Consider the following 26,674-nt stretch of genomic DNA (forward strand, 5'->3'; position numbering starts at 1 on the left):
CCCAACTCTCCATACCAGGTCACCTACTCAAACACCTAAACTCTAATAATTCCTTGACCCATGGGACCTAGAGTTCCCTGACCCTGCCTCCTCTTCACTTTCCTTTCCTTGTCCCCATCATGTCCTCATCTCTTGTCTCACCATCCTTAGGGCTCATGGCCTAATGAACTTCCTTGCATTCCCCATAACTCTGCCATCATCAGAGTAAAACACCTTTGGTTTCCGTCCAGGCCAAGTCCACTTTTTTATCCATGCAGGTAAAAGCAGCTGGAGGAATTCCAAAACCAAAAACATACTGAAAGGTCTAGCTTTACATGTCTGGCCATAATCCTACACTGGCCCATAATAATGCGCAGCAATCCTGCTTCACTTTCTGCATCTGTTCACTGCTGCCTTTTTGGGGGATGACTGTTTCATGCCTTCTTCCTTCTAAAGTCGCCAACATCTCTTGCCAAATCCTCACTGCCACCTGCTGACTTTGGTTTCCATTTCACAAAGAAAATAGAAGCAATGAAAGAGAATTTTTTGTAATCTATCACCTTTAGTTTTGATCCCTACTTCCAAAATATCTTTCCTGTAAATATTTCTACCTAGTGGGTACACCTGTTTGTATTCTACCTTTCATCTCTGATCAAGTTTTTAAGTCAAAGTTTTACTAGGTTTTTCTCTTTCAAAGCGACTATTTGTCTTTTCAGTGGAGAACTGCTCTCTGCATATAACCATGCTCCAATTGTCCCCCTTCAAAAAAAGGTTGTAAACTTCGCTTTTGATTCCGTATCTGCTTCTAGACTCCACATTCCCCTCTAGCCTTACTTTCTGAAATTCCTTTCGCTGCAACATGTCTCAAAGATGTCCATATTTGCAGTCCTTAACCTTGTCCCATCCTCTCTTGAACCCACTTGAGTCAGAGTTTTATCCTCCTGGGTTCCCTGCATAAGGCCCATATGTCAGCCATGGCCAGAAATCTAAGAGTCACTTCCTAGGATTCATCTCACTCAAGATCTCAATGACATTTAACATTCATCCATTTCCTCATCCTTGAATCCCTTTCATTCCTACACTTCCTAAACTTTTAAACTTTGAAATAATTGGATAGTCACATGAACTTGCAAAATAGTACAGAGTTATCGGCATACTTTTTTCTCATTTTTTGCCAGTGGTTACATCTTATATAAGTGTAGTACAATATTAAAACAAAAAAAATTACACAGGAATAATGTGTGCACAGTCATCCTTTGGTATCCATTGGAAATTGGTTCCAGGATCCACAATGCTCAACTCCCTTATATAAAATGGAATTTTATTTGCATATGACCTATATACATCTTCCCATATACTCTAAATCATCTCTAGATTATTTATAATACCTACTATAAATGTGACAGAAATGGTTGTTATACTGTATTGTTTAGGTAATAATGACAAGGAGAAACAAGTCAGTACATGGTCAATACAGATGCAGCCATCATATGCCTAGTTATATTGTAGACATAGCCACAATGTAACATTTTCTAGATTTAAAAAATATATATTTTTCATCCCCAGTTGGTTGAACCTGTGGATGCAGAACCCACCGGTAAGGAAGGCTGACTGTACGTGATTTTATGCCATTCTACTCACTCGTCTCTTTAGACGCTACTCTTCAGGCTTTCTCTAGTCTTATTGGCCAGGTCTTCTGAGTCAGCATGCCAGTGTCATTTCATCTTCCAATTCTTGGTACGATGTCCAAGATTCAGTCTCTTCACCTCTTCTCTTCCTAAATACATTCATTCATTGCCTTGTTGATCTCATCCAGTTTGAGTTGCGTGGATTTATTTATTTTTATTTTTTATTCTTAGGTTTTATTTTTGTTTCAGGGGTACACATGCAGGTTTGTTACTTGCATAAATCTTGTGTTTTGAGGTTTGGTATATGCATAATCCCTACACCCAGGTAGTGAACACAGTACCTGGTAAGTAGTCGTTCAACATTCACCACCTCCTTCCTCCCCTCAGTAGGCCTCATGTCTTACTATGTCATCTATATGTCGATGGTTTTCAGAGTGTCATTCAGTTCCCTGAATCTCTCCTGAATTCTAGCTTTATCTATCCAACTCCCTATTTAAACTCCATATGATGTCTAAATAACAATCCAGATTTACTAACCCTAAAATGATTCTTTCAATCTTTCCATTTTCAAATCTGCAATTCTCGCAGTCTTCTCCATCTCAATAAATGCTAACTCCATTCTTCCAGTGTTGCACGAGAAGACGCACAGTGCCATCCATGACTCTTCTATGTCTCTCATGTGGCACAACCACTGTGTAGGGAAATTCCATCAGCACTTTCTTTGAATGGCGTTCTGAATCCAAATGTGTCTTGCAATCTCCTTTGCTGCTGTGCTCTCTCAAGTAACACCACCCCTCATCTTCATTTTGTAATGATTTTCTAACAGATTTTATTTTTTCCTTCTTAGCATATGTTCTTTTCTCATAAAGTAGCCAGAGTAATCCTCTTAAATGCTATATCACATGATGCCCTTTCTCTTCTCGGATCTCCCCATTGTGCTCCCACACTGCTCAGCATAGAGGTTAAAGTCCGAAGGCTGATCTACAGGGTCCACTCCTATCCTCTGGGATCCTCTGGGACCTTTCCCCTCTCATATCCTGACCGTCTCTCCTACAACCCTCCAATTATCCCATCTGCTCAGGCCACACTCCCATTGCTCTATTCTTCATTCACTCACCATACGCTGTTGTCTCATGGCCAAACACCTGGTTGTTTCCTCTATTGGAACCACATTTCTGATATTCTCACAGGGCTTCCTCTGTCCCCCTCATTAGAGGTCCAAATACTCTGGTTTTCCATTATCAGAGGGGTTTCCAGGATATGGGACCTTAGGTGATGAGACCAGGACAGTCCTGCCCAAGCAGTGACCAGGCAGATGGTCGCCATAGCTCTTAATTACATGTCAGCTTCTTAAAGAGAGCATTTTCAAGCACTTATTTCAATAGGACAGACAGCAAAGTTTATCTGTTGCTTCTCATTTGTTCACGCTGCCTCCACCCATTAAAATATTTCTGTAAAGAATGGAATTCTTTTTTGTTGTGTTCATATTGTAGCCCCAGCAGCTGGAACTAATGTTGGCAAACTATAGCTTGTGGGTTACATTCAGTCCAGTATCTGGTTTTATACACTAGGTTTTACTGAAACACAGCCAGTCTATTTGTTTAGGTGGTGTCTATGGGGTCTTTTGTTCGGCATTGACAGACTAGAGGAGCTGAAACAGAGACTATATGACATGAAAACAAAATATTTGCTATCTGACCTTTGACAAAAAATGTTTACTGGCCCTGATTGATAAGCGCATCTAATACTTTGCAGGTCCTCAACAAATGCTCCTTGGAAGAAAGAATTAATAGACGCAAATAGTAAAAAGACATATGGAAAAATATTGATGTCTATTGGAAATCAAAGGCAATGAAAACAACTTTGGAGTATCATTTCAATGCCCTCACCCTCAGCAAATTAAAAAGAAATACAAGTATCCAAACTTATATTAATTGTGGTGAACTGCAATATCATTAGAAATTCATTCAGCAAGTTCACATAGCATAAACATTCCTAGAAATTTTTCCTTAGGAAATCATCTAACAGAAGCAACAAAAGCAGTGTGATATGTACAGAGACTCTAATTATGGTGCTGTGTGTCAAAGTGAACATGGGAAACATTCATTACATTCAATTATAGAGAGAAAATAATTTGTATAATACTAAGAATCAAATTATGTCAATGAACGTAGAAATGTGTGTGATTTAACACTAATCTTCTCAAGGAAAATATAAATGTTCTCTGTTCTGTGACTTCAGCCTCTGAGAAGCTTTTTAGATACTGAGTTGGCTTCTTTTGGTCTCTGTTCCCCTTCCATTCTTACTCTTCAAGGACCACAATGTGATCCTAACAGCAGTTATTGGTATTGAGCACCCAGATCATCTCATCTAATCTTTATCAGTCCTGTGAGATTAAAAGTAATATTAGCCCAACTTAACAGATTCAGAGCCTCAGGCTTTACAAGGAAGTAGCTTGTCTGAGCTATGCCAGCTGGTGATGAGGCTGGAGCTAGAATGACAAAGTCCTCACTGCTAAACACTTCACATTACTGCCCATCACAAAGAAGGGCACTTACCTGGGCATGGATTCATTCTGGCACCAGACACATTCATCTTTACAGCTCTATAACCTAACATGGTACCTGCATGGAATAAAAGAATCTTAAAAATACTATAAAGTAACCCACAAAGCTGAAAATAACGGGCAGAACCACTTGTGATTATTTTTTAAGCTGGTTACAAGATTGTTCGGGATGAGACAATGTGAATAACGTGCTAGGCAGGAAATGTAGCACAGCAAAGATGCAAACCATGTAGACCAGGTTTTCTATAATCTAAGAATGATTTTTTTGAATAGTTTTATTTTAATTTTGATAGTATTGACACTGGAGTTGTGTATTGCAAAGTATGCAAGGAAAGTGCTTAAAACCAAATTGTCTAAAACCACTCAAACAATTTAATCCTAGGTTTCTTATATAAAAACTGTCCCATTCAATCTTACTTTATATTTCTTGTCCTGAGGTGACAGATCATTTAAGATTCACTTTACAATGTTACTGCTGTAACATAATTGATAAAAACACAGCTGTGCTTTAAATATCACAGAATTTATAGGCACCCATAAAAAGCATGACTTCTCTTCCTTCTCCTCCCCTCTGGCTACATCTTTCCTAGTTTGCCTGCCTTTTCATTACTAGTAGCAGAATGCCTATGATTTAAAAACCTTGACTGACAGTTCATAAAGAACTGGTGAGTGACATATTGCCATTTCCAGTCACATTATGTAAGGCTTAACAATTAAAGAAATCCACAGCTTCAGATAGCTCTAAATGAAACAATAGGCATACATTATTTAGCACGTTTTATTAAAGGTATCAGTGCTACCGCTACTGCTACTTTATTTAGTGGCATCCCGGCCCAATGACTATTATTCATTCTCCAAGAAATACAACTGTCTCGAAATAGATAAAAATCAGTTTGAATCTTAAAACAAAACAAAACAAAACAAAACTCAAGACAGCTGCTACATCACATTTTATCTAAAACTGTTGCAAAATACTGACAATGTGTTTTGACATGTTTAGGTGAATACTTATCTTAAATGTATGTGTCTAGACAAAAACAAGGGTGAAACTTCATTCAGCAAGTGGTTTAAGTTTCCAATAATGGTTCATATGCTGCTGTTTTCTGTGGTTTACAGATCATGCTTCCAAGCAAAACAGAAACAAACAAATGGCTGCAAACAACAAAATGTCTCTTCAGCTGTCTCAAAGAAGGTTGCAGCTGGAGGGAAGTGTAGAAAAGCACCAAGTCAGAGCTGGCTTTAGCAGCCACTGTCTTTCAGCCTTGGACATGACAGCTAAGCTCCAGAGAATTTGATTCTGTATCTGGAAAATCTACCCATTAATATTTACCATGAAATTTGGGGATGGGATCATATAAAAGTTAATATAAAACATGTTGGACAGGATTGCATAAAAGCATGAAAATTTCATAACACCTGCCAGAGAAGATTAGTCTAAGTGAAACATTGAGTCATGCAATCTCTCCACTCCCTTTGCTTTCCTGCTTTAGTAATTCATAGGTACCTAAAAAGATTCCAGGGGATGGAAATAGAAAATAAATGGGGAATCATAAACTACTGATCAACTGACTCTCAAACATTTTGCAAGTTCCTCTTGCCTCAGTTGGCTTCCGGAGATGACCGAGCAGGTGCAGAGCAGATGCGCCACCCTGCAGCTGCACTGAGCCTGTCTCTGAGCCTTCTGCAGGTCTCAGGCCTCAGCCCAAGAGTGCAAGCTTCCAGGAGGACAAGGAGGTCCAGAGTTTTAGTTAAGGATCTGGGGCTATGAGAAGGAAAGAGGAGAAAAGATGAAGATTCACTCAGCCCTCAATCCTAAAAAGCCTTTCCCCAGAAGAGAAGAAGAAAATTATTTGGGTAAATAGACGACTCTTTGCTTTGTCTTCTACAGGTTTGGTTTGTCCTACTCTGTAAAGCAAGAGCTTCAGCAAAATAGATGTAGCCTTTAAGTAACATGTTAGGAAGACCCTACAACCAAACCGCCCTCCTTAGGTTAAGGGTTCTCTTGACCTAAGTTTATGTGTAGAGTTGGGTTTTGTTGTTGTTGTTGTTTTGTTTTGTGGTGTTTTGTTTAACATCCATGAGGTTGCTGGAAGTCATGTCTGTCAAAGACCAAGAATGGCGATTTTAGTTGGGTATGGTTCACAATCCTGAAAAACACAATCCCAAATGCCATAATCCCAATTGTTGAAATCTCAAAAGATGAAACTCCTTAAAGTCAAAATCCCTAATGTCTAAAACCCTGAAATCACAATAATGGAAATCATAGAAGACTTTCAGAAAGGAGAGCCATGTCCTAAAAGAACAAAAGCAGATATTCATGCGGAGGCAAGACTTCATAATGTACTTAGTGACTGTGGAGTTCAGTCAGCCTTGCTGGATGATCTCCATGCAGTTGTCCATATCTACCCCTGCAATACACTTTTGTGTATGTTGAAGCTTCCTTCTAGATTTCTTTTTTAAAGATTGTCCACTATTTTAAATTGTCAGCACTATTTTTTCACAATTCAAGGCTATGTAATTCATCTTCTCATCATTTCTAATATCAAATGCTGTATCATTTCTGTTTTTTGTTTGTTTGTTTGTTTGTTTCAGACCGAGTTTCGCTCTTGTTGCCCAGGCTGGAGTGCAATGGCGCGATCTTGGCTCACCACAACCTCCGCCTCCCAGGTTCAAGCGATTCTCCTGCCTCAGCCTTCCTGAGTACCTGGGATTACAGGCATGCACCACCATTCCCAGCTAATTTTGTATTTTTAGTAGAGATGGGGTTTCTCATTGTTTGTCAGCCTGGTCTCCAATTCCCAACGTCAGATGATCCACCTGTCTCGGTCTCCCAAAGAGCTGGAATTACAGGCGTGAGCCACCGGGCTGCCACCTCATTTCTAATTCTAAATTGTGTAGAAACTATTAGAGAGTCCTCATTAGTTTTAAGAATTTTTTTTCAAATTTGACTCCAAAAATTGCGTGGTCACAGCATTGACTTTGTGCCTCAGCATTGTGCGTGCATATGGTACAAATGTTGAAACTTCCTGAATAAATGAAGAGATGTCCCTCTTTGTACATCTGCATTTGGGAAAGATAAAATTTCTGGCGATCTCGGTTGTTTGGGTGACTCTTTATCTGGTGGTGATCCATCATGGTTTTCAATTGATCAAAGGACTTAGGTTGCTCATCACGGTATTTCTGATGACTCCAATCATAAAGCCGGTTGCACACAATTGGCAACTATAGTGGCATGCATTTATACATGCTGCATTTTGCTTCATTGCTTCATGAGTATGGTTTGTCCACTCATACCTGCTATACTCGTACAACTGTCACTAGTGTGGGTATCTATGCTTGCAAAAATAAGCTGGTTATGATAGCCTATTGTACTTCATAAAGCATCCTACAAAGTGTTTTGTGTGTTTTTATGTCTTTTTTGAAATAAACCCTTTATAGAAAATAAATACATATCTTCTGCAAAATTTAAAAATATTTTTCCAGAATTATATTTTTGGGATTCTGATTTTTTGCGATTTCAACATTTGGGATTATGGTGTTTGAGAGTCTACCTTTTGGGATTACAATCTTTTGCCATTTTTGTCAGTGCCTGGCTTAAATGAAATGTGTATTCATTTTCATCCACAAAGAATGCTGAGGAGCTGCCATCACGTTTCTCTCTTGGCACCTTCCTGCCTCGATTCCCGTCCTCCCCCAGTTTGCAATCCCTGAGTGGCTGCAGGTCTGTCAACACAGCTGCACCTGCCTTGCACAAGCAGCAGGTGGAGGAAGGGGAGGCAGCCGAAGCCCAGCATCTTCCCTCTCTCTGGTACAAGCCATGTCACCTGCTTTGATGAGAAGAGAGGAGTCTCTCCAGGCAACCAGCACCCCCTGCCCCACTCAAACTCTTCAGGGGTCAAGCATATGTTTCTTAAGAAGAAAATACTTGTTTAACTCAAGTTCCAATATCTGTTTCTCAATTCTAAGTTAGGTTATTTTAGAAATATTTATTTTTCTCATGAGTTAGAAGGGAACAGACAGCATGTGACAGGGGCCGTGGCATGGACTCCGTAGCCAAAGTGTCCAGGGTCAGATTCTGCCTTCCCCACAAACAGCGTGGGACTTCAGTTACGTCACTGAATTCCTCTGTGATGGAGTCTCCTCATCCAAACCAGAGGGATGATGATAATATATAACTTCTAGACTTGTCATGAAAGTTAATGACAAGAACATATGTAAGGCATGTAAACACTGTCTGACACTTTGTGACTGCTTTCTGTTTAACTCTGATTATCACACTTCTTTCTTAAAATCTACAATTGTAGTGACTAAGCTGAAATCTCCATCACTTTGAGACAGATGCTACTCCATTTGCCAGAAATTATCTGTATCTAGACTATTGCTAGATACCTATTTCTGTACTAGGTCATATTATTGCAAGAATTAAAGAAAAAGGAAAGAAACACAAAAAATAGCTCAACAGTCCAAGACAGGTTTATTTTGGAGATAAACTCAAGAGGGGCTTCTGGCTGAGTTAGGTCAGAGGTACTCTCTCTTACAGACTAAGAGTTTTTAAGGATTCAGGGCAGGATAGCTTATCACAGTCTTGGAATGTTTCTGTGTCTCTGTCTTGCTTATCTGGGAGGGAGAATTTTGTGTCTGCTCCCATATATCTCCCTGAAGCTGCAGGCACACCTCCAACTATGCTTTTAGCTTCCCTATCTTCATGTACCTAAAGGGAAGGGAATGTGCTTATTAGGGCCCACTGTTTTACTGGGGCCCATTGCATGAGTGTGAAGTTTGGTGGTTACCCAAGAGACATTCCCCATTCCCTTTGTGCCTGAGCTATCTTATCTGTGTTTTACTGTCTGCTCTTGCTGGCTGCTTGCTGTTAGAAGAGAAGTGATTTCCTTGAAATGCATGAAGTTAGAAAGGGAGCTGGAACTTAAAGTGTTAGTTTGTCCGAGATAATGGTGCTCCTGCTCTGTTATTTACATGCACGTGGGTATGAATGTGACTGTTGTAAATGTAGTTTTCCCACTATTTCTGTCCAAGTAGTGGTGTGTAAAATAAAGTGACTCACTGCCACACAGGCCTTTCTTTCACTAGGCACTCTTTTCCTTTTGCCTGAGCCCCAAACCATTTCTCTCCTCAAGTCAGTCTGCTAGTTTCTTATTGTAAACAGAATCAGTAATTCATTAAAAAAAAAAACAAAAACAAAAACAAAAAAACAAAAAAAAAAAACTTTTATTTAAGAGCTACCAATATTGAGATCCTGTAGTTTACATGAATTTCCTTTCAAACTGTTTGCCATTTTGCTCTGCACACTTAGTTCTAAAATCTAAAATTGTGCTTAAGAGTGGAAGGGAGAGTAGGTAGAAAGACTAATTATAGTAGCTGATATTTTTAGAGTTTGTCTATGCATCAGGCTCTTTGCTAACCATTTTACCTGGGTTATGCCATTTAATCTTTACAACAGATTTCTCAAGTAGGCACTTTTATACAGATAAAAATCTTGAGGCCAGAGAGATTAAATAAACTGACCAAAGACACACAGTGCCCAATTGATGACACTGGGATTTGCCCCAGGTGACAGTGCATAGCTGCTGAATAAGCTGTTTCACCACGACAAGCACTTTAATCCCCTTCTTTCTGTGCTCAAGACTGCAAGATGTTGAATTTCATTTAATCCTTATACTGACACTGAGCATGACATCTGTTCAAAATATTTACTTTTTCTATGCTCTATTGATATTATAGCATAGGGACTGGTTTTGTGACCTCTAGGGTCAGGCTGCCTGGGTCCAGATCTCACCTCTATTGCTTTCTGGATGCGTGAACATCTCAGATAAGAAGAATACATAATCAAGATAGGAATACATAATCAAGATGGAGAAGTCTGAGAAAGGCCTCCAATTCTGTTGTGGTAAGAGATCATAACTGCTAGGTCCCTAGAATCACTCTTCTGTGTTTTTTCTTGCTTGTTCCAGGAACATACAACAAACTTGTTTTCATCTTACTCCACCAGCGAATCCACATGTTCCTCAAAGTCTTCTGTAATCTTCACTCATTAGACCCAACGTCATTACTTCCAACCTTGAGAAAAGGTCTGAAAGGAGATTTCTTTTGAGAAGCCTTTTTAGATTAATCAAGAGTTAGCTCACTCTTATCTTTTGCCTAAACTAATTTTAAAACAGACTCTGCTCTCTGGTCCTATTCAGCTCAAATATGCTTCAGCAATTGCTGAAAGTTAAAGGGAAGAATTTCCATCACATTGTGACGTGGATTTTTGTAATCTCAGACCCATTGCCTTATCATTCTTTATAATTAAACTGCATCCGTTTATTCAACCCTACAACATAAGTGAGAATAAAACCCACTGACAGCATCAGAGCTCTACAAGCATTAGCAATAATGAGGACAGATGATAAAACAAGTTTAAAGTTGAGGCTCAACACAGAAGTCTCAAGTGTATGTGGCTCATGAGCATGTGAAATGTGGCTGGTCAGCACTAAGAAATGGCATAACTGAAACACACATCAGATTTTGAAACTAGCATCTTTTAAAAAGCAAAACACTTCACTTATAGTTTACATTGATTCTGCATTAAAATTATAATCTTTTGGATATATCAGGTTGACAAAATCCATTATTAAAGCTTATTTCACCTGTTTTATTTCACATTGTCGTGTAGCATCTGGGGATTTTTAATCTCATCTGTGGCTCACATTATGGATTGTGTTATATGTTCAGTGGACAGCACTGCTCTTTTCTTGGTTATGTGTGTGGCAGTTGAATCCCCTACATCCCCAGCATCATCCTCAATAGAGTGCGGATGCTCCAGCTGGGATCAGCTTCTTCTGAGCAGGTGCACCTGGGATCATCCTCATGCTACGTCTTATCCTGATCTCCTCAAATGACTTATCATGTGTAGCTGCTCTCTTTAAACTCTCTCTACCCATCCCTTTTCTTTTTTGATGCATGCCTGGGAAACTTCTCCCGAGTGACTATTATTTTTCCTCTATGTTTTGTTGGAATCTCCCTTTACCTATCCCCATCCCTTCCCCAATAATCTTTATTTTGAGTGACAAATGAAAAAGCCATTTAGTGATAAAACCCAATCAAAGAAACTAAAGACCCTGGACTCTACCTGGCTCAGAGATAACAATGAAATAGTATCATGCCCCTCTCTAGCTTGGAAGGAAGACAAACTCCCCCAGATCATTAACAAAGCTGACTGGCTCTTTTGATCTTTAATTTTTTTCAACTAGCTTCAGTCAAGTGCTGCCTAGGAAAGGATAGTTAGGTCTGTCTGTCTAATTCTGGAGTCCAACACTGGAAAGTCCAATTGCCTATATTTTTCCTTAATATAAATATTTAGATGAATATGTATGGGAGCATGTATACACACACACACATATATATGAATGTGTATGGAATATATATATATATATATATATATATATATATATATATATATATTACAATAGCATGGTTATTGGTAATAAAGGTGCTGATTATTTTGGTCTATGCCTCACTATTCATTTGCTTATTTCTTATTTATTTCAGATCTCAGAAAAGGAAGAGAAGTGTTATTTATTGCACACTCCTCCAATTCTGCAGAAGTGAATAGTATACTTAAAATAATGAAGCAACACTGTAAAAATTATGGGAGGAGATATTTTCTACGTACAATTTTGTACGTAGCCAATACCTCTGTCAGTGCAGATGCAGACAAGGACATTTGCAGCCATGCTGAGGTTTAAAGACTTCCTTCCAAAGCAACATTTGGAAAACATTTGGAAAGTGTTTGAGGTGAAACTGAGGCACAGGAAGTTGTCATGAAACAGGGTGCGCATTGAGGGCACAAGTAAAAGGAAGCCTCCAAGGCACTGCTTTGCAACAGTACTAGAAATCATTCTGGAACCCTCTGGGCGAGCGTTCAGGAGAAGAACGTGGTAGATTTGGGGGAAATGAAGGCAAGGGGGATATTGAAAAGCTGTGGTGAAGTGACAAGTTACTGGATGAACAGACAGCTAGAAACTTTAGGAATCACAGAAAACAATTGCATTCCACATATTAAGTAACCATGTGTAAGTTAGAGAAACAAATCAGTGGCCTTCAGAAAGAAGAATAGAGTTCATTCAGAGCGAGAATTCAGATAGTTAAGAAGCAGAAAATACCCGGATTATTGTGATGAAAGCAAGTGTGCAACTAAGCAACGAGAGAAAAACAAGCATAATTCAAAATTTTAGGACAAATAAATAGCAGTATGGCAAAGACGGGTAGTCGTTTACCAAATCTGTGTTTTTCTTCTTCCTGAGCTCACAGATGCTTCCATTTCCTGGCTTTCTTTGCAGTGAAATGTAGCCTCATGGCTGAGGTTCAACTAATGCAGCAGGTGTGCAGGAGATGTACATGAATGGGTGCAGGACCTGTCCATCACAACTCAAGTTCTTCCTTTTCAGCCAGCGGAATGGAGAAGGGTGGAGACCTTCAGGGAAGCCAGATGCGGAAGGTGGCCATCTCCAAATCACCACTGCCCATAAAAATATCTGAACCAACTACCCATCATTGAGACGCATTTTGAATTTAACATGCGCAAAGAATATTTCTGTTTGAGCCCATTAATACTGCATTAATGAAACAAGCAGAACAAGAATGCCCTGGTCCAAATGTGAAACAAAAGTAATTACAACTTCATTATGGATAATTGAGGCAAAGCCAGCGCTCATCTGGACTCTGGGTTGAGTAGCATTAGGGATTGTGATGTCAGAATCACAGAAGAGGAAGTCTAATTACAGGCATATGCTTGGCTCTATGGTGAGCAATATTCACACACTTACCAAAATATGAATGCTTACTGCTTTTCAACTTTTACAAGCAGCCTTTAGATACATTAAGAGCAACTTCATTATTATTATTTAATAAATACAAATGCTAACATATTTGATACTGCAAAGGTTCTATTGCAATTGAGAGAATAAAGAGGCCAAAACTGGAGAGAAAATATACTAGAAAGAGTAGAAGCAAGGATATTCACATCTTACTAAATGGAAAGACAAGAGATGTTACCAAAAATTAAAGAAATAGAGCATAAAGAATCAACTATATTATTCTAGTTCCTAAATAAAATGGATAGTAACAAGACATGGGAAACAGAAGTGATGTAACATAATACTCATATCAAGCTGTCAATTGAGAAAGTTCACAATGGATAAAGCACAAAGAATAATGCAAACACATTAGATAAAAGACAATAATGACAGAAAACCAGAAATGGTTAAATGTTATTGATTCTACGGCTAAAGAATATGGATACGCTGATGGAAGTTTTCATGGTAAAACTTTCTTTATTACTAAATTCTTTAACCATGTTCATATGTTACTTAACTTAAATGCTAGTAAAGTTGGGAAGAGACCACTCAAACTATAGCTGACTTGTTACAATGTCCAAGTCAGAAATTTAAATCAGAGGTCAAGTCAATTTGAGACTTTATTTTTTCACCCTTATTACAGAAATAATCATATTTTCCCTGCCCATTTCTTAAGGTTCTTTGAGGCACAAGCAGGATCTAGCACTTAGGGGCCTCAGCCTATTCCCAAGGAGACATCACATAAATGTGACTTCTGGATGCCTTCCCAAGGTGGTTCACTGGAGTTGCACAGAGGATGCTAGTGCAGGCCACTCTGTGAAGTGCAGCATAAACAGATGTCGCTTATGACAGCTTGTGACTGGGAACTTCCAGAGTATGACTTCAGGGATCTCAGCTCTGCAGTGCTGTTGAGAATTGTTTTTTTAAGTAAGGTTTGCCTAAACAAAGTGTTCCATCATAGAATAAATAAAATCATGTGAAAAAGGTGGTGTTCCGGTGAGAGGGAGCATGAATCTCTGTCTGAAGTACGATTGGGCTGAGCTAGGCCTGGCTGGGTTCAAATGGCCTGATGCCTCGGTGATTACATAGGTAGAATTAGGCAGCCGGGGTAAGATCAGACTAATACTCCCAAAACTAAGATTCAGAATTGGAGCAATGGAGTAAAAGGGGACACCGAAGGGGCTGCAAGAGATGTTGAGACTGTAATTTCCCATGGATGTGAGCTCCTGTGAAGAAACGCACCTTCTCCCTGAGAAGTGTTCTGGATCAGATGTTAGCTTTCTCCTGGAGGAGGATTCTCTGAATACAAATATTTACCTACTTCCTTTCTACCTTCTTGTAAGCCCCTATCCAAAATCCAGACAGTGGACCATCTTTCATGTTTTCCAATCGGGAAGAATACCTTTGTTTTGGATTGGATCCTCTATCTCCCTGTAGTACCCAGAACTCAAAGTAATGTATAATCTATCCTAGGCTCTACCATTATGATTTAATAATTTACGACTCAATAATAAAGTATAGGAAACATAAAGCAAATTAAGAAGGCATTTAAATCAAGACAAAAGCATTTTTCATTGAAACTATCTAGTTTCTTCTTCTCTTTTTTCATATTTCTCCCCTAGACAGACATCATGCCTGTAAGAAATGAAACAGTAAATCCTTTTAAGGACTGGCAGAACATGGCAATAATATACAATGAATAAGGTGAATTAAGAAAGATGCAGATATTAAGTTGAAAGACTCAAGAATAATGAATAACTGAAAGATTACCTCTCCAGAAAAAGAAATTGTGAGGTCTCATTTTTTATGTCAATGTGATGCTTGTTCCCTGTTTAAGGGACACAGTTCTAAGCAAAGGTGACTGGCCTCTCATTTAATTCTATGCTAATTATTTTCTATTAATTAAATATAAAGTTATACCTTTTTCTTTAAAGAACATCATGGCTACATATATAATACATTTAGGTGTCATTATTCAGGGAAAATCTTGCCAGTTTGAATAAATGATAAACTTTTATAACACTGGCAAAAGATCGTTGTAGGAGACAGTCATGCTACTGTTAGGAACTCTATTAAAAAACTAACTCTTCAACCAATTTCTGCAAATAAATAAGTATTAATAGAACTTTGGGGAAGCAGAATATATACTCATTTCATTCATGTGAATTATCTCACTCCATATGGCTGAAATTTCTCTCTCATAAATATGTCACATTTACACATTTACAAGAATTAGATCATTTTTTCTTTATAATCTAGTTATCCAAATCCATGAGAAACTGTGCTGCATCATTCAAATTTGTTTTACAAAATAATATGTAATTGAATGCCCTTTGAAGTCATACTAGACCACATATTGAAAAAAGCAAAATTTAAATGTAAATTTAATAATCTATAATACAGAAGAACAATGTTTCCTGTGATGAAAGCACATTGATCTCGTTGGAATTGACTACATTGGTGGCAGCATCGGAAAGACACCTAGCTGACTGTTATGCCAACTTTGACTACAGATATGATTATGGAAATTTTAAAGATCCTCCAATTAAGAAGAAAACCATTAGAGGATCTGTGAGTAAAAAAGCAGTAAACAATGAAGGAAAACACTCATGACACAGGCCAAGTTTTAATGTCACAAGGAACTAAGGATACTGCCACTCACAATTTTACTGGTGGTATCTTATCTCCTGGGAATTTACAAGCTAACACCTTTAAGACATCATTTCAAAATATAAAATCGCAATCAGATACATGCTATCTGAGAGACCAAGGGGCTTTTTTTTTTCTTAAAGAAATTGTAAGAAGGGGTTGCAATAAGCCAAAATTTAGACTTAAGTTTGAAGTTGACAAATGAGTAAGATTTATGGCTGTAGGGAGATGATAGGGAGAATCTGTGGCAGTGTAAAAACCTGAGCAAAAGTTTGGAATTTGGCATGGTGTGGTATGCTGCTGAGCGAATTCCTTAAAAACCAACCAAACAACAAACAAACAACAAACAAACAAACAAACAAACAAACAAACTGAAAACCCACTTTGCAGTGTTTGCCCAATTCTTATGGTGTAGTCCCACCATGACAGATAGCAATCTAACCACATGATATCGAGGAACACAGAGAAGCAGATAGTTCTCAGGCCAGCCAGGATAGGTTAGCCACAGAAAAACACAGCTTTGTAGAGCGAAAAGCTTTACACTCATGTTGGGTACACTACCAGGTGGAATTGCACCATTTAGTTACGATGAGGTAAGGAGTATCTAGGAAGCCATGTTGTAGGTTTGTACTTTATTCTTGTTGAGTCACCAAAGTGGTTTGGCTGACAAAAGAAAGGTTAGGATGAAGATGGATGTTAGGAGAGAGTGAGTCAGGAGTAGAAAGTAGAATGATGATATGGTTTGGCTGTGTCCCCACTGAAAATCTCACCTTGAATTGTAATCTGAATTTTAATCCCCTACTCCCCATGTGTTTGGGAGGGACCTTGTGGGAGGAGGTTAGATCAGGGAGGTGGATCCTCCAAGCTGTGCTTGTGATAGTGAGTGAGTTCTCATGAGATCTGGTGGTTTTATAAGGAGTTTCCCCTCTTCACTCTGCACTTCTCACTCCTGCTGCCCTGTGAAGAGGTGCCTTCCATCATGATTGTAAGTTTCCTGAGGCCTCCACAGCCATGCACAACTGTGAGTCAATTAACCACTTTTCTTTATAAATTACCTAGTCTCAGGTATTTCTTCGTAGTAGCATGAGAATGGACTAATACAGATGACAACTGACATTCTAGACATGGGGGCTCATTCAACAAACTTGAAGCCAGTCTGGTTGAGAAGGGAAATAAATAACTAAAATAGTACAGTATATGTAGAAATGGAAGTAAGGCAGAGACACTTCGAAAGGAAAAAAAGAGCATGACTTGAGATCTACATGATCTATTACAAAGTAAATAAAGAGAACAAAGCCAGAGTCACTTTGATTTTTTTTTTTTTTTTTTCTGAGAGTGAGAATGTAATGGAAATAATGGTAGAAATAAGGAAGAAGAAAGAATATATTTAGGATGCCCAATGGGACTGTCCTTAAGTGAGATCAATTACTTGAGAAAAATCTGTGGAAAGCAAGGGAAATGGGATACAGGTTTAGATTTTGAGGTCACCACTGTTTTGACAACATAAAGATGAAAAGTAATAATAATAAGAAAAAATGAAAAGGGACATAATAAACTTCAGGAATGTGCAGAAAAAATGAGCATTTTAGAAGAAATAATGGGCATCTAGAGGAGGAAGTCATCATCATATGAATTTGTCTAGGACAGAGGAATAATTAGAATATGATTAATCCCAACTCTAACACCTATCAGCAGGAACACCTTGAGAAAGTCACTTTTCCTATCTAACATCCCGATTCCCCACCTATAATATGAATATTAAATAAAATGCCTACTTATGAAGATTAAATTTGCTTAAGTAATGGCTGGCTTAGAGTAAGTGGACAATACATACTATCTTGTGGGGTGGTGGTAGTAATAGTAGTCCTGGTCATCATATGCCATTACGACTATGACAAGCATCAAGCAGATCTCATAAGAGTATAACATTTTACAAAAAAAGAAAAAAATAGGCAAATATGCAATAACTAGCAAAGGATAAACTAAAAGCATACTGAAGGAAATAATACAATGTCACATGATGACCTTGCAGTGGAGGCTGTGAATTGACATGCTTTCAAGCCTAGATTAAAAGCCAGATTTATGTTTGGGTCTTAACATTTACTATCTCTGGAACCTTTTGGAAATTAAAACTCTATTTATTTACCTTTTAAATGAGTGTTAATAATTACTACATTTGTGGCTTGTTATGAGAGTTAAATGGTATAATCCAAGTGAAGTGTTTAGCACTTTTTCTGGCATCTCATTAAGACCTCAATCAATGTTACCTATGCTTTTAATTTTGTACTCAAAAGATGAGTTTTTCTTAGGAAAGTCAAAACCTAAGAGTTGAAATGTGCTCTTTTCTAAAGTCATTGGAACAGTAAAATAGTACTTTTGGAAAATGTGAGAATAGCAGTGCTCCAGGTAAAGGAATTCTCATCTTGCTCTGAAATGTGACAGTGGCACTTGGAGGAGGGCACTAACTTACAATCACCGTATCTGAGAAGTCTGAGAGTGTTGAAAGAGTTCTTAAAATATACACATTAAATGGTCGGAGTGTTTGTAATTTTTAGTAACAAAAGATAAAACAGAGGCAACAGGGCTAGAAGGACATAAACATTGGCATCAAATCTTCGAATCCTGCAACAAGAGGTGATGAAAATAGGCAGAAATCCATGAAGATTGAAAAATAGAATGAAAACAATTTTGGATATTTGGGGGATATAATAATAAGTTGAATTAGTCTGTTTTCACGCTGGTGATAATGCATACCCAAGACTGCACAATTTACAAAAGAAAGAAGTTTAATGGACGTACCGTTCTATGTGGCTGGGGAAGACTTGCAATCATGGTGGAAGGCAAGAAGGACCAGGCCACGTCTTACATGCACAGCAGCAGGCAAAGTCAGCTTGTGCAGAGAAACTCCCATTTTAAAAACCATCAGATCTTGAAATATTTATTTACTATCACAAGAACAGCACAGAAAGAACTGCCTCCATGATTCGATTACCTCCCAGTGGCTTCCTCCCATAACATGTGAGAATTGTGAGAGTTGTAATTCAAGATGAGATTTTGGTGGGGACACGTGAAACCATATCATTTTGTTCTTCCTGGCCCCACCCAAATCTCATGTCCTCACATTTTAAAACCAACCATGCCTTCCCAACAGTCTCCTAAAGTCTTAACCTATTTCAGCATTAACTCAAAAGTTCACATTCCAGAGTGTTATCTGAGACAAGGCAAGTCCCTTCTTCCTATGAGCCTGTAAAATAAAATGCAAGCTAGTTACTTCCTAGACATAATGCTGGTACAGGAATTGGGTAAATACAGCCTTTCAAAAATGGGAGAAATTGGCCAAAACAAAGGGTCTATAGGCCCTATGCAAGTACAAAACCCAGTGGGATAGTCAAATCTTAAAGCTCCAAAATGATTTCCTTTGACTTTGTGTCTCACATCCAGGTCATGCTGATGTAAGAGGTAAGTTCCCACACTCTTGGGCAACTATACTCCTATGGCTTTGAAGAGTACAGCTTCCCTCCTGGCTGCTTTCATGGGCTGGCATTAAGTGTCTGCAGCTTTTCCAGGTACATGATGCAAGGTGTCAGTGGATCTACCATTCTGGCATGTGAAGGATGGTGGCCCTTTTCTCACAGCTCAACTAGGCAGTGCCCCAGCAGGGACTCCGTGGGGGAGCTCTGACCCAACATTTCCCTTCTGCAGTGCCCTAGCAAAGGTTCTCCAAGAGCTGCCCCCACCGCCCACCCTCCATAGCAAACTCCTATCCGGACATCCAGGAATTTCCATACATCCTCTGAAATCTAAGCAGAGGTTCCCAAACCCAAATTCTTGACTTCTACACATTTGCAGGCTCAACACCACTTGTAAGCTGCCAGGGCTTGAGGTTTACACTCTCTGAAGCCACGGCCTGATCTCTGTGTTGCTCCTTTCAGCCATAGCTGGAACGGCTAAGATGCAGGGCACCAAGTCTCTAGGCTGTACACAGCATGGGGACCCTTGGTCTGGCCTGCAAAACCACTTTTTTCTCCTAGGCCTCCAGGCCTGTGATGGGAGGGGCTGCTGTGAAGACCTCTGACATGCCCTGAAGACATTTTCCCCATTGTCTTGGGGATTAACATTTGGCTTCTCATTACTTATGCAAATTTCTACAGTTGGCTTGAATTCCTCCTTGGAAAATGGGATTTTCTTTTCTATCACATTGTCAGGTTACAAAGTTCATGAACTTTTATGCTCTGCTTCCCTTATAAAACTGAATGCCTTTACAGCACCCAAGTCACCTCTTGAATGCTTTGCTGCTTAGAAATTTCTTCCGCCAGATACCCCAAATCATCTCTCTCAAGTTCAAAGTCCCACAGCTCTCTAGAGCAGGGGCAGAAGTCTCTTTGCTAAAGCATAACAAGAGTCACCTGTGGCCCAGTTCCCAACAAGTTTCTTATCTCCATCTGAGACCACCTCAGCCTAGATTTCATTGTCCCTATCATTATCAGCGTTTTGGTCAAAGTCATCCAACAAGTCTCTAGAGACTTCCAAACTTTCCTACATTTTCCTGTCTTCTTCTGAGCCTTCCAAACTGTTCTAACCTCTGCCTATTATCCAGTTCCAAAGTCGCTTCCACATCTTTTGGTATCTTTTCAGGAGTACCCCACTCCTGGTACCAATCTACTGTATTAGTTCCTTTTCACACTGCTGATAAAGACATACCTGAGCCTGGGCAATTTACAAAAGAAAGAAGTTTAATAGACTAACAGTTCCAAGTGGCTGGGGAAGCCTCACAATCATAACAGAAGGCAAGGAGGAGCAAGTCATGTCTTACATGGATGGCAGCAGGCAAAGGGAGAGCTTGTACAGGGGAACTCCTCTTTCTGAAACCATCAGATCTCATGAGACTTATTTGCTATGATGAGAATGGCACAGGAAACACCTGCCACTGTGATTAAATTACCTTCCATGAGGTTCCTCCACAACATGTGGGAATTGTGGGAGTTACAGTTCAAGATAAGATTTGGGTGAGGACACAACCAAACCATATCACAAGTCCTAAACTTGCTATTGACTTTATGTGGTCCAATCATGATTTATTTCATAACATGTAATATTATATATTATCATGACATATTACATGCTATTACTTACATACTAGTAACATGTAATATTAAATGTTATTACATGTTACATGTTATTTCTTACATAGTAATAACATGCAATATTGTTTTCAGGAGCAGAATGAGCTGACATAGTGAGAGTCAGCCCAACATGTCATCTTTTCACTTAAGTGGAAACTTTTATAAAAGCAGCTCCAAAGCCATTGCCCTGCCCTGGAGTCTGCTCACCAGCCCCCTTGTAGCACTTTACCTCTGCAAAAGGGAGCTGGGAAGTCCCATGATGCACCATTTCCTGGGCTAACAATGCAGGTCAGGATGGCATGGCCTTCCAAGATGTAGCCAGAGAGGCAGCTGTATCGGATTTTGTCTCCTATGTTGAATCTCGTTCCATGGAGAACACCTTTCAGGATTTCTCCAGGATTTCCACAAGTGTGGCTAGGTAAAACTATTGGAAAGAGAAAAGAAAGGAGAAAAAACAAGTTAAATTTTCTATGGAGAGCCACTTATAACACAAAACAGACACCATTTTTGAATTATTAAAATGAGAAAATCTCTAGTATCAGAAAAATATTAATTGTTCCTAAAAATTAAACTGAGAAAATGTCTTCTGGTTTTAGAATATCTGCAGTATAGCACTTTTATAAACATTATAAAGTGTAAATAAATGCATTTTGTTGAGAGAAAAATATAGTCCTGCTTTTATTCAGTGTTCCAGATAATGTCTAGATTATATTTTTCTAGTCATGAAATTCTACGTTCTCCTGTAGTGAGCAACCAGATATCAGTGTCAGCAGCCAGACACAGTAGACTACAGAAATCTAAAACAGCAGTATCAGAAACACTGCAAGAGTGAATACTCATACCCTCTTTATTTTTATGCTTCCAGGACCGGTACAGTGTCTGTTACACATCATTACCCAATACTCAATCAACATTTGATGGATAAGCAATTGAATTAAATAATTAACTAGAAATCTCATGCATTCATCCATCAATGGGTTCCACTACTGTATTCTAGGCCCGCAGCCAGGCTCTGTCCATTTATAGTGTCTGATTCAAAAGTAAGTTTCAGTGCTAAGTTTTGACAACACAAATACTGAATTCACTTGCATTTTGCAAACCGAGAATAAAAGTCAAAGCCTGTCAACCATCTGAATGGACACATCCTCTCAGCCAGGGTGATTCCAAAGTTAACCTGAAAAACTAGTTCAGGGAGCCAGACATGCCTCATTATACCCTCTTCCCTTTTGGAATTACCGATAGAAGAGGTTCCTTACTTCCGGCAAGAAACACAGGCGATCTGTTTTCAGAAACCTGCTACCTGGAGGCTTTCTATGAATGATAAAAACATTGGTCTCTGCAACCCTTTATTTTAACCGAGACATTCCTTTCTATTGATTCCATGTCTTTAGACAATAACTTAACTCTTTCAATTAATTTCCAATATGAAAAAAGAAAAAAAAAAAAAAAAAACCTGGCCGGGAACGGTGGCTCATGCCTATAGTCCCAGCATTTTGGGAGGCCGAGGTAGGCGGAGCGGATCATGAGGTCAGTAGATCAAGACCATCCTGGCTAACATGGTGAAACCCCGTCTTTACTAAAAATACAAAAAAAAAAACATAGCCGGGCATGGTGGCAGGTGCCTCTAGTCCCAGCTACTCGGGAAGCTGAGGCAGGAGAATGGCATGAACCGGGGAGACGGAAGTTGCAGTGAGCTGAGATCGCGCTGCTGCACGCCAGCCTGGGTGACAGAGTGTCTCAAAAAACAAAAACAAAACCAAACAAATAACCTTTGACTCTACCTGTGACTTGGAAGTTCCCACTTCTAGTTGTCCTGCCTTTCCAGACCGAACTAATGTACATCTTACATGTATTGATTGATATCTTATGTCTCCCTACAATGTATAAAACTAAGTTGTGGCTCAATCGCCTTGGGCAGTTGTTCTCAGGACCTCCTGAGGGCTGTGTCATGGGCCATTGGCCACTTGTATTTGACTCAGAATAAACCTTTTCAAATATTTTACAGAGTTTGACTCTTTTCATTGACAATTTCAATAATGGGGTATTGATTCTGTTCTTTTTGATCCTCTCACTTTTTCCTTGATATGATTCTCTGTCTAAATCAATCGACTTGAAACTCCATTCCATACTCATAGAACACGATTGTGAACTGAACTGGTGCACCATTCAGTTGAATGGATGAAATTCATCATTGTGGGCTATTGTCTCCATATCTATGGTTTAAATTTAGTGTGTCATTAGTAAATTAGCTGCTACTATTTGTATTCAAATAAGTTATGAAACTTACTAGTAGGAAAATAAAAAGATTTCCAAATAAAAATGTATTTCCAACTGAACAGAAACTATGTTATGTCCGTATCCATTGTCTTTGCATTGGCATCAGGGTGTATTTTAATGTATTGGTATAATGTAGAACAATATTTTCTGTTTTATTAGTTTTTAAACTGAGAAACATATAGAACTTTTTTAGAATGTGAGAAAGGAATCTCAGCTATTTCTAAAGTTATTTTTCATTTATCATGATATTACTTAAGTATAAACTGAGCTATGTAGAAATACCTAGGAAATAAATACTAGTGCTTAGATATTGAATATTATTGACATGTTTATGAAATCTCTATTTACATAAAGTTTTTTCAGTTCTAGTTTTTAAGAAATAATTTCTGAGAGCAGTCTACAAAAATCTGTTTAAAAACACAACAGAAAATAGTTCAATGTTGTCTACAATCATTTTTGTTGTCTTTTTAAATAAGAAAATTCTGAATTTAATTCCACATTCACTATCCCTAAAGCAAAAATCTGTGCTATTTATAGTATATTAAAAGTGACATTTATAAGGAAGAAAAACTTTCCATTTTATCAGGGCAGCCCTTCAACTTATGAGCAGAATGCCATGTCCATCAGCTGAGCCAAGAGCTCTTACGGTTAAAGACGCAGGCTGAATAGCCACCGTAAATGGGAAGAGTGAGAAACAGTGATAAAAAAAGGAAATGTGTGACAAAAAGATTTTTGATGTTTTTCTTTAATGTCCAAGAATATTTAAAATAAATCATCATGTCTTCTTAGGGTCATTATTATTTTTAACTGTTACTGCTAATTATTCTTAGAAGGCACACGTTTTCCAACAGAAGGTGTCCAGATAATTGTTCCCCAAAGACAAGGGTTATCAATGGAAATCCATCAAATAAGCCTGCTAAAGATAACCACGGTAACCAGTCATTGTCATGCACGGAAAATCCAAATGAACCACTCTGGAAATGGAACTTAGTCTGTGCGACTCTACTATACATTTTTTCTGTTAAAAGAGACTGAAATTATTTTTTTCAATTAACTTTGGTATGAATAATGTAAATGATTATCATGTAGAAAGATCATTGGAACATTCTACAGTAATATATGGTTGTGAGCTGCCTAACGACAGCTCAATGATAGGCCTCATATACAACGTCGGTCCCAGGAGATGATGGCCTACTGATGTTGTAGCCGTCACAATGTGGTAACACCAGGTGCGACGCACATGTTTGTGGTGACGCCGGTGTGAACAAACCACCTGAGCTGCCAGTCATACAAATGTATAGCACATACAATTAGGTCACTACATATGCTTGATGATAATAATGAACAACTGTTGCTGGTTTTTGTATTTACTCTACTACACTTTTTATCATTATTTCAGAGTGTGCTGCTTCTACTAAAAAAAAATAACGATTTAACTATAAAACAACCTTAGGTCTTCAGGAAGGATTCCAGAAGGAAGCACTGTTATCCTAGGAGATGAAAGCTCCATACCTGTCCTTGCCCCAAAGACCTTCTGGTGGGACAAGACATGAAGGTAGAAGAGATGACCCTGTGCAGGCCTAGGCTAGTGTGTGTGTGTCTTAATTTTTAATGAATACAGTTTAAGAAGTAAATATATATAAATTTTAAATAGAGAACATCTTATAGAATAACAATATAAGTGTTTTGTACAACTGTGTAATGTTTGTGTTTTCAGTTAAATATTATTACAGAAGAGTCAAATGCTTAAAAATGAAAAAGAAGTTTATGAAGTAGGGTTACACTAAGCTTAATTTATGATTAAAAAAGAAAAATGTGTTTTGACACATTTAGTGTACTCTAAGTGTACAGTGTTTATGAAGTCTACAGTAGTACACAGTCCTGTCCTAGGCCTTCACATTCACGCCTCACTCACACACTGACTCACCCAGAGCAACTTCCAGTCCCACAAGCTCTATTCCCCGTAAATGTCCTATACAAGTGTAACATTTTTTTAATACTGTTTTATTATTGTACCTTTTCTATGTTTACAGACACATATACTTACCATTATGTTCCAGTTGTCTACAGTATTCAGTACAGCCACATGCTGTACAGGTTTGTACTCTAGGAGCACTAGGCTACACCATAAAACATCCTAGGTGTGTAGTAGGCTGCAAAACTTGGGTTTGTGTAAGTGCACTCTGTGATGTTTGTACAGGGACAAAATCGCCTAAGGATGCATTTCTCGGAATGTATCCCTGCTGTTAAGTGACACGTGACTGCGTGTAACATATCTCAAGATACTGTTGTTACGGTCAAGCCTCACACTTTATTATCTACAGTATATTTAGTAAATTTAAAGAGAACTGGAGCCCTCCAAAATTTTTACCATTGTACTGTGCAATGGTATTTTCCAGCAGTGTAGAAACGTACTGACTTACATATTTTTGAAGGGAAAAATCATTATTGAACACAAGAGTCTCCCCAAAGTTTCTGAAAAGAAATATTTGTAAACACCCATATCTTCAAACTTCCAACAGACAGCTACTCCCATAAAAATGAATATGAAAAATATTTATTCCATTCAATTTCATCAATTTAGGAAAGGTATTTTTAATAGGGAAAAATTACGGCAGATGTTAGAAGTAGCAGATGTCAAAGAAAAAACTAGACATCAATGCAGACCATGCCTGTTCTTTTGATGAAATTGCATTTCCCATTGTATCTGACGTAAATGATCCTTTTCCAGGTGCAGTTGCGGCTTTTATTTTACAGCAGACCCTCAAACAGCACTGTTGTCATCACCACTATTTCATTACAACATGGATGAGAAAAATAAATAGATTCCTGACCAGGGCCACTGTCTGTTCTTTCCATGTCTGCATGAGGTATGTCCAGTTTCCTCCATATCCCAAAGATGCGCATGTTTGCATGTTAGATTCATTGGCATGTGCCCTGGGTCCCTGTGTGTGTGTGTGTGTGTGTGTGTGTGTGTGTGTGTGTGTGACCCTGCCATGGCAGAGTACCCTATCCCTGAGCTGCTGAGACAACTCTGGCCACCCACAACCCAAAACTCAAATAATTGGATAAATTATTTTACTTGTTTTTATTAATCTTTCTTAAATGAATGTATAGCTCACATCTATTACAGTGTTCAATATTAGAAGTGTTTTGATCTTTAATATTTAGAATTTTGGTCATGTTTTGCATGATGAGTAATATGCCATAGGAACTTTACTTTTGTTTATATCAATTAGCCTGTGGGAAAACTGGTTTTGTCATATGTTATTTTTCTTAGAGCCACATTTTCCCAGAACCTACTGAGTACATGAAGTGAGCATTTGCTGTAACAGCAATGGCCATCAGCTCCAGCAACAGCCCAGTGGCGTTACTGAGGATAAAGAGGATGTCTACTTCTGGGGCATCTTAGACCCCTTTAATGGTTTGCTTCTTTCTCTTGTCTACAGATTTTTGTCTTTACCTTAACATCTTGACACTTAATTATAAAAGAATTTGAAAAACACAAATCAGACACAGTCTTTGCAAGGTGCTGTTTTTCAACTGACAAGGATTGTAATGGAAAGGAGAATGGCCTTTAGGTCTCTTCTTTTACAT

At 38.5% G+C, this 26,674-nt stretch overlaps 1 protein-coding gene across 1 annotated transcript in view; it reads right to left on the bottom strand.

Annotated features, from left to right (window-relative positions):
- CSMD1 (CUB and Sushi multiple domains 1) overlaps nt 1-26,674 on the bottom strand; it is a 2,044,058-nt gene that overhangs the window by 1,041,655 nt on the left and 975,729 nt on the right. Inside the window, exon 4 of the mRNA XM_030937494.1 lies at nt 21,030-21,224. Coding sequence (XP_030793354.1) covers nt 21,030-21,224 — 195 coding nt within the window. The remainder of the gene's footprint in view (nt 1-21,029; nt 21,225-26,674) is intronic.

Source organism: Rhinopithecus roxellana, chromosome 9 (genome assembly GCF_007565055.1).
Source record: "Rhinopithecus roxellana isolate Shanxi Qingling chromosome 9, ASM756505v1, whole genome shotgun sequence".
NCBI classification, from domain to species: domain Eukaryota; kingdom Metazoa; phylum Chordata; class Mammalia; order Primates; family Cercopithecidae; genus Rhinopithecus; species Rhinopithecus roxellana.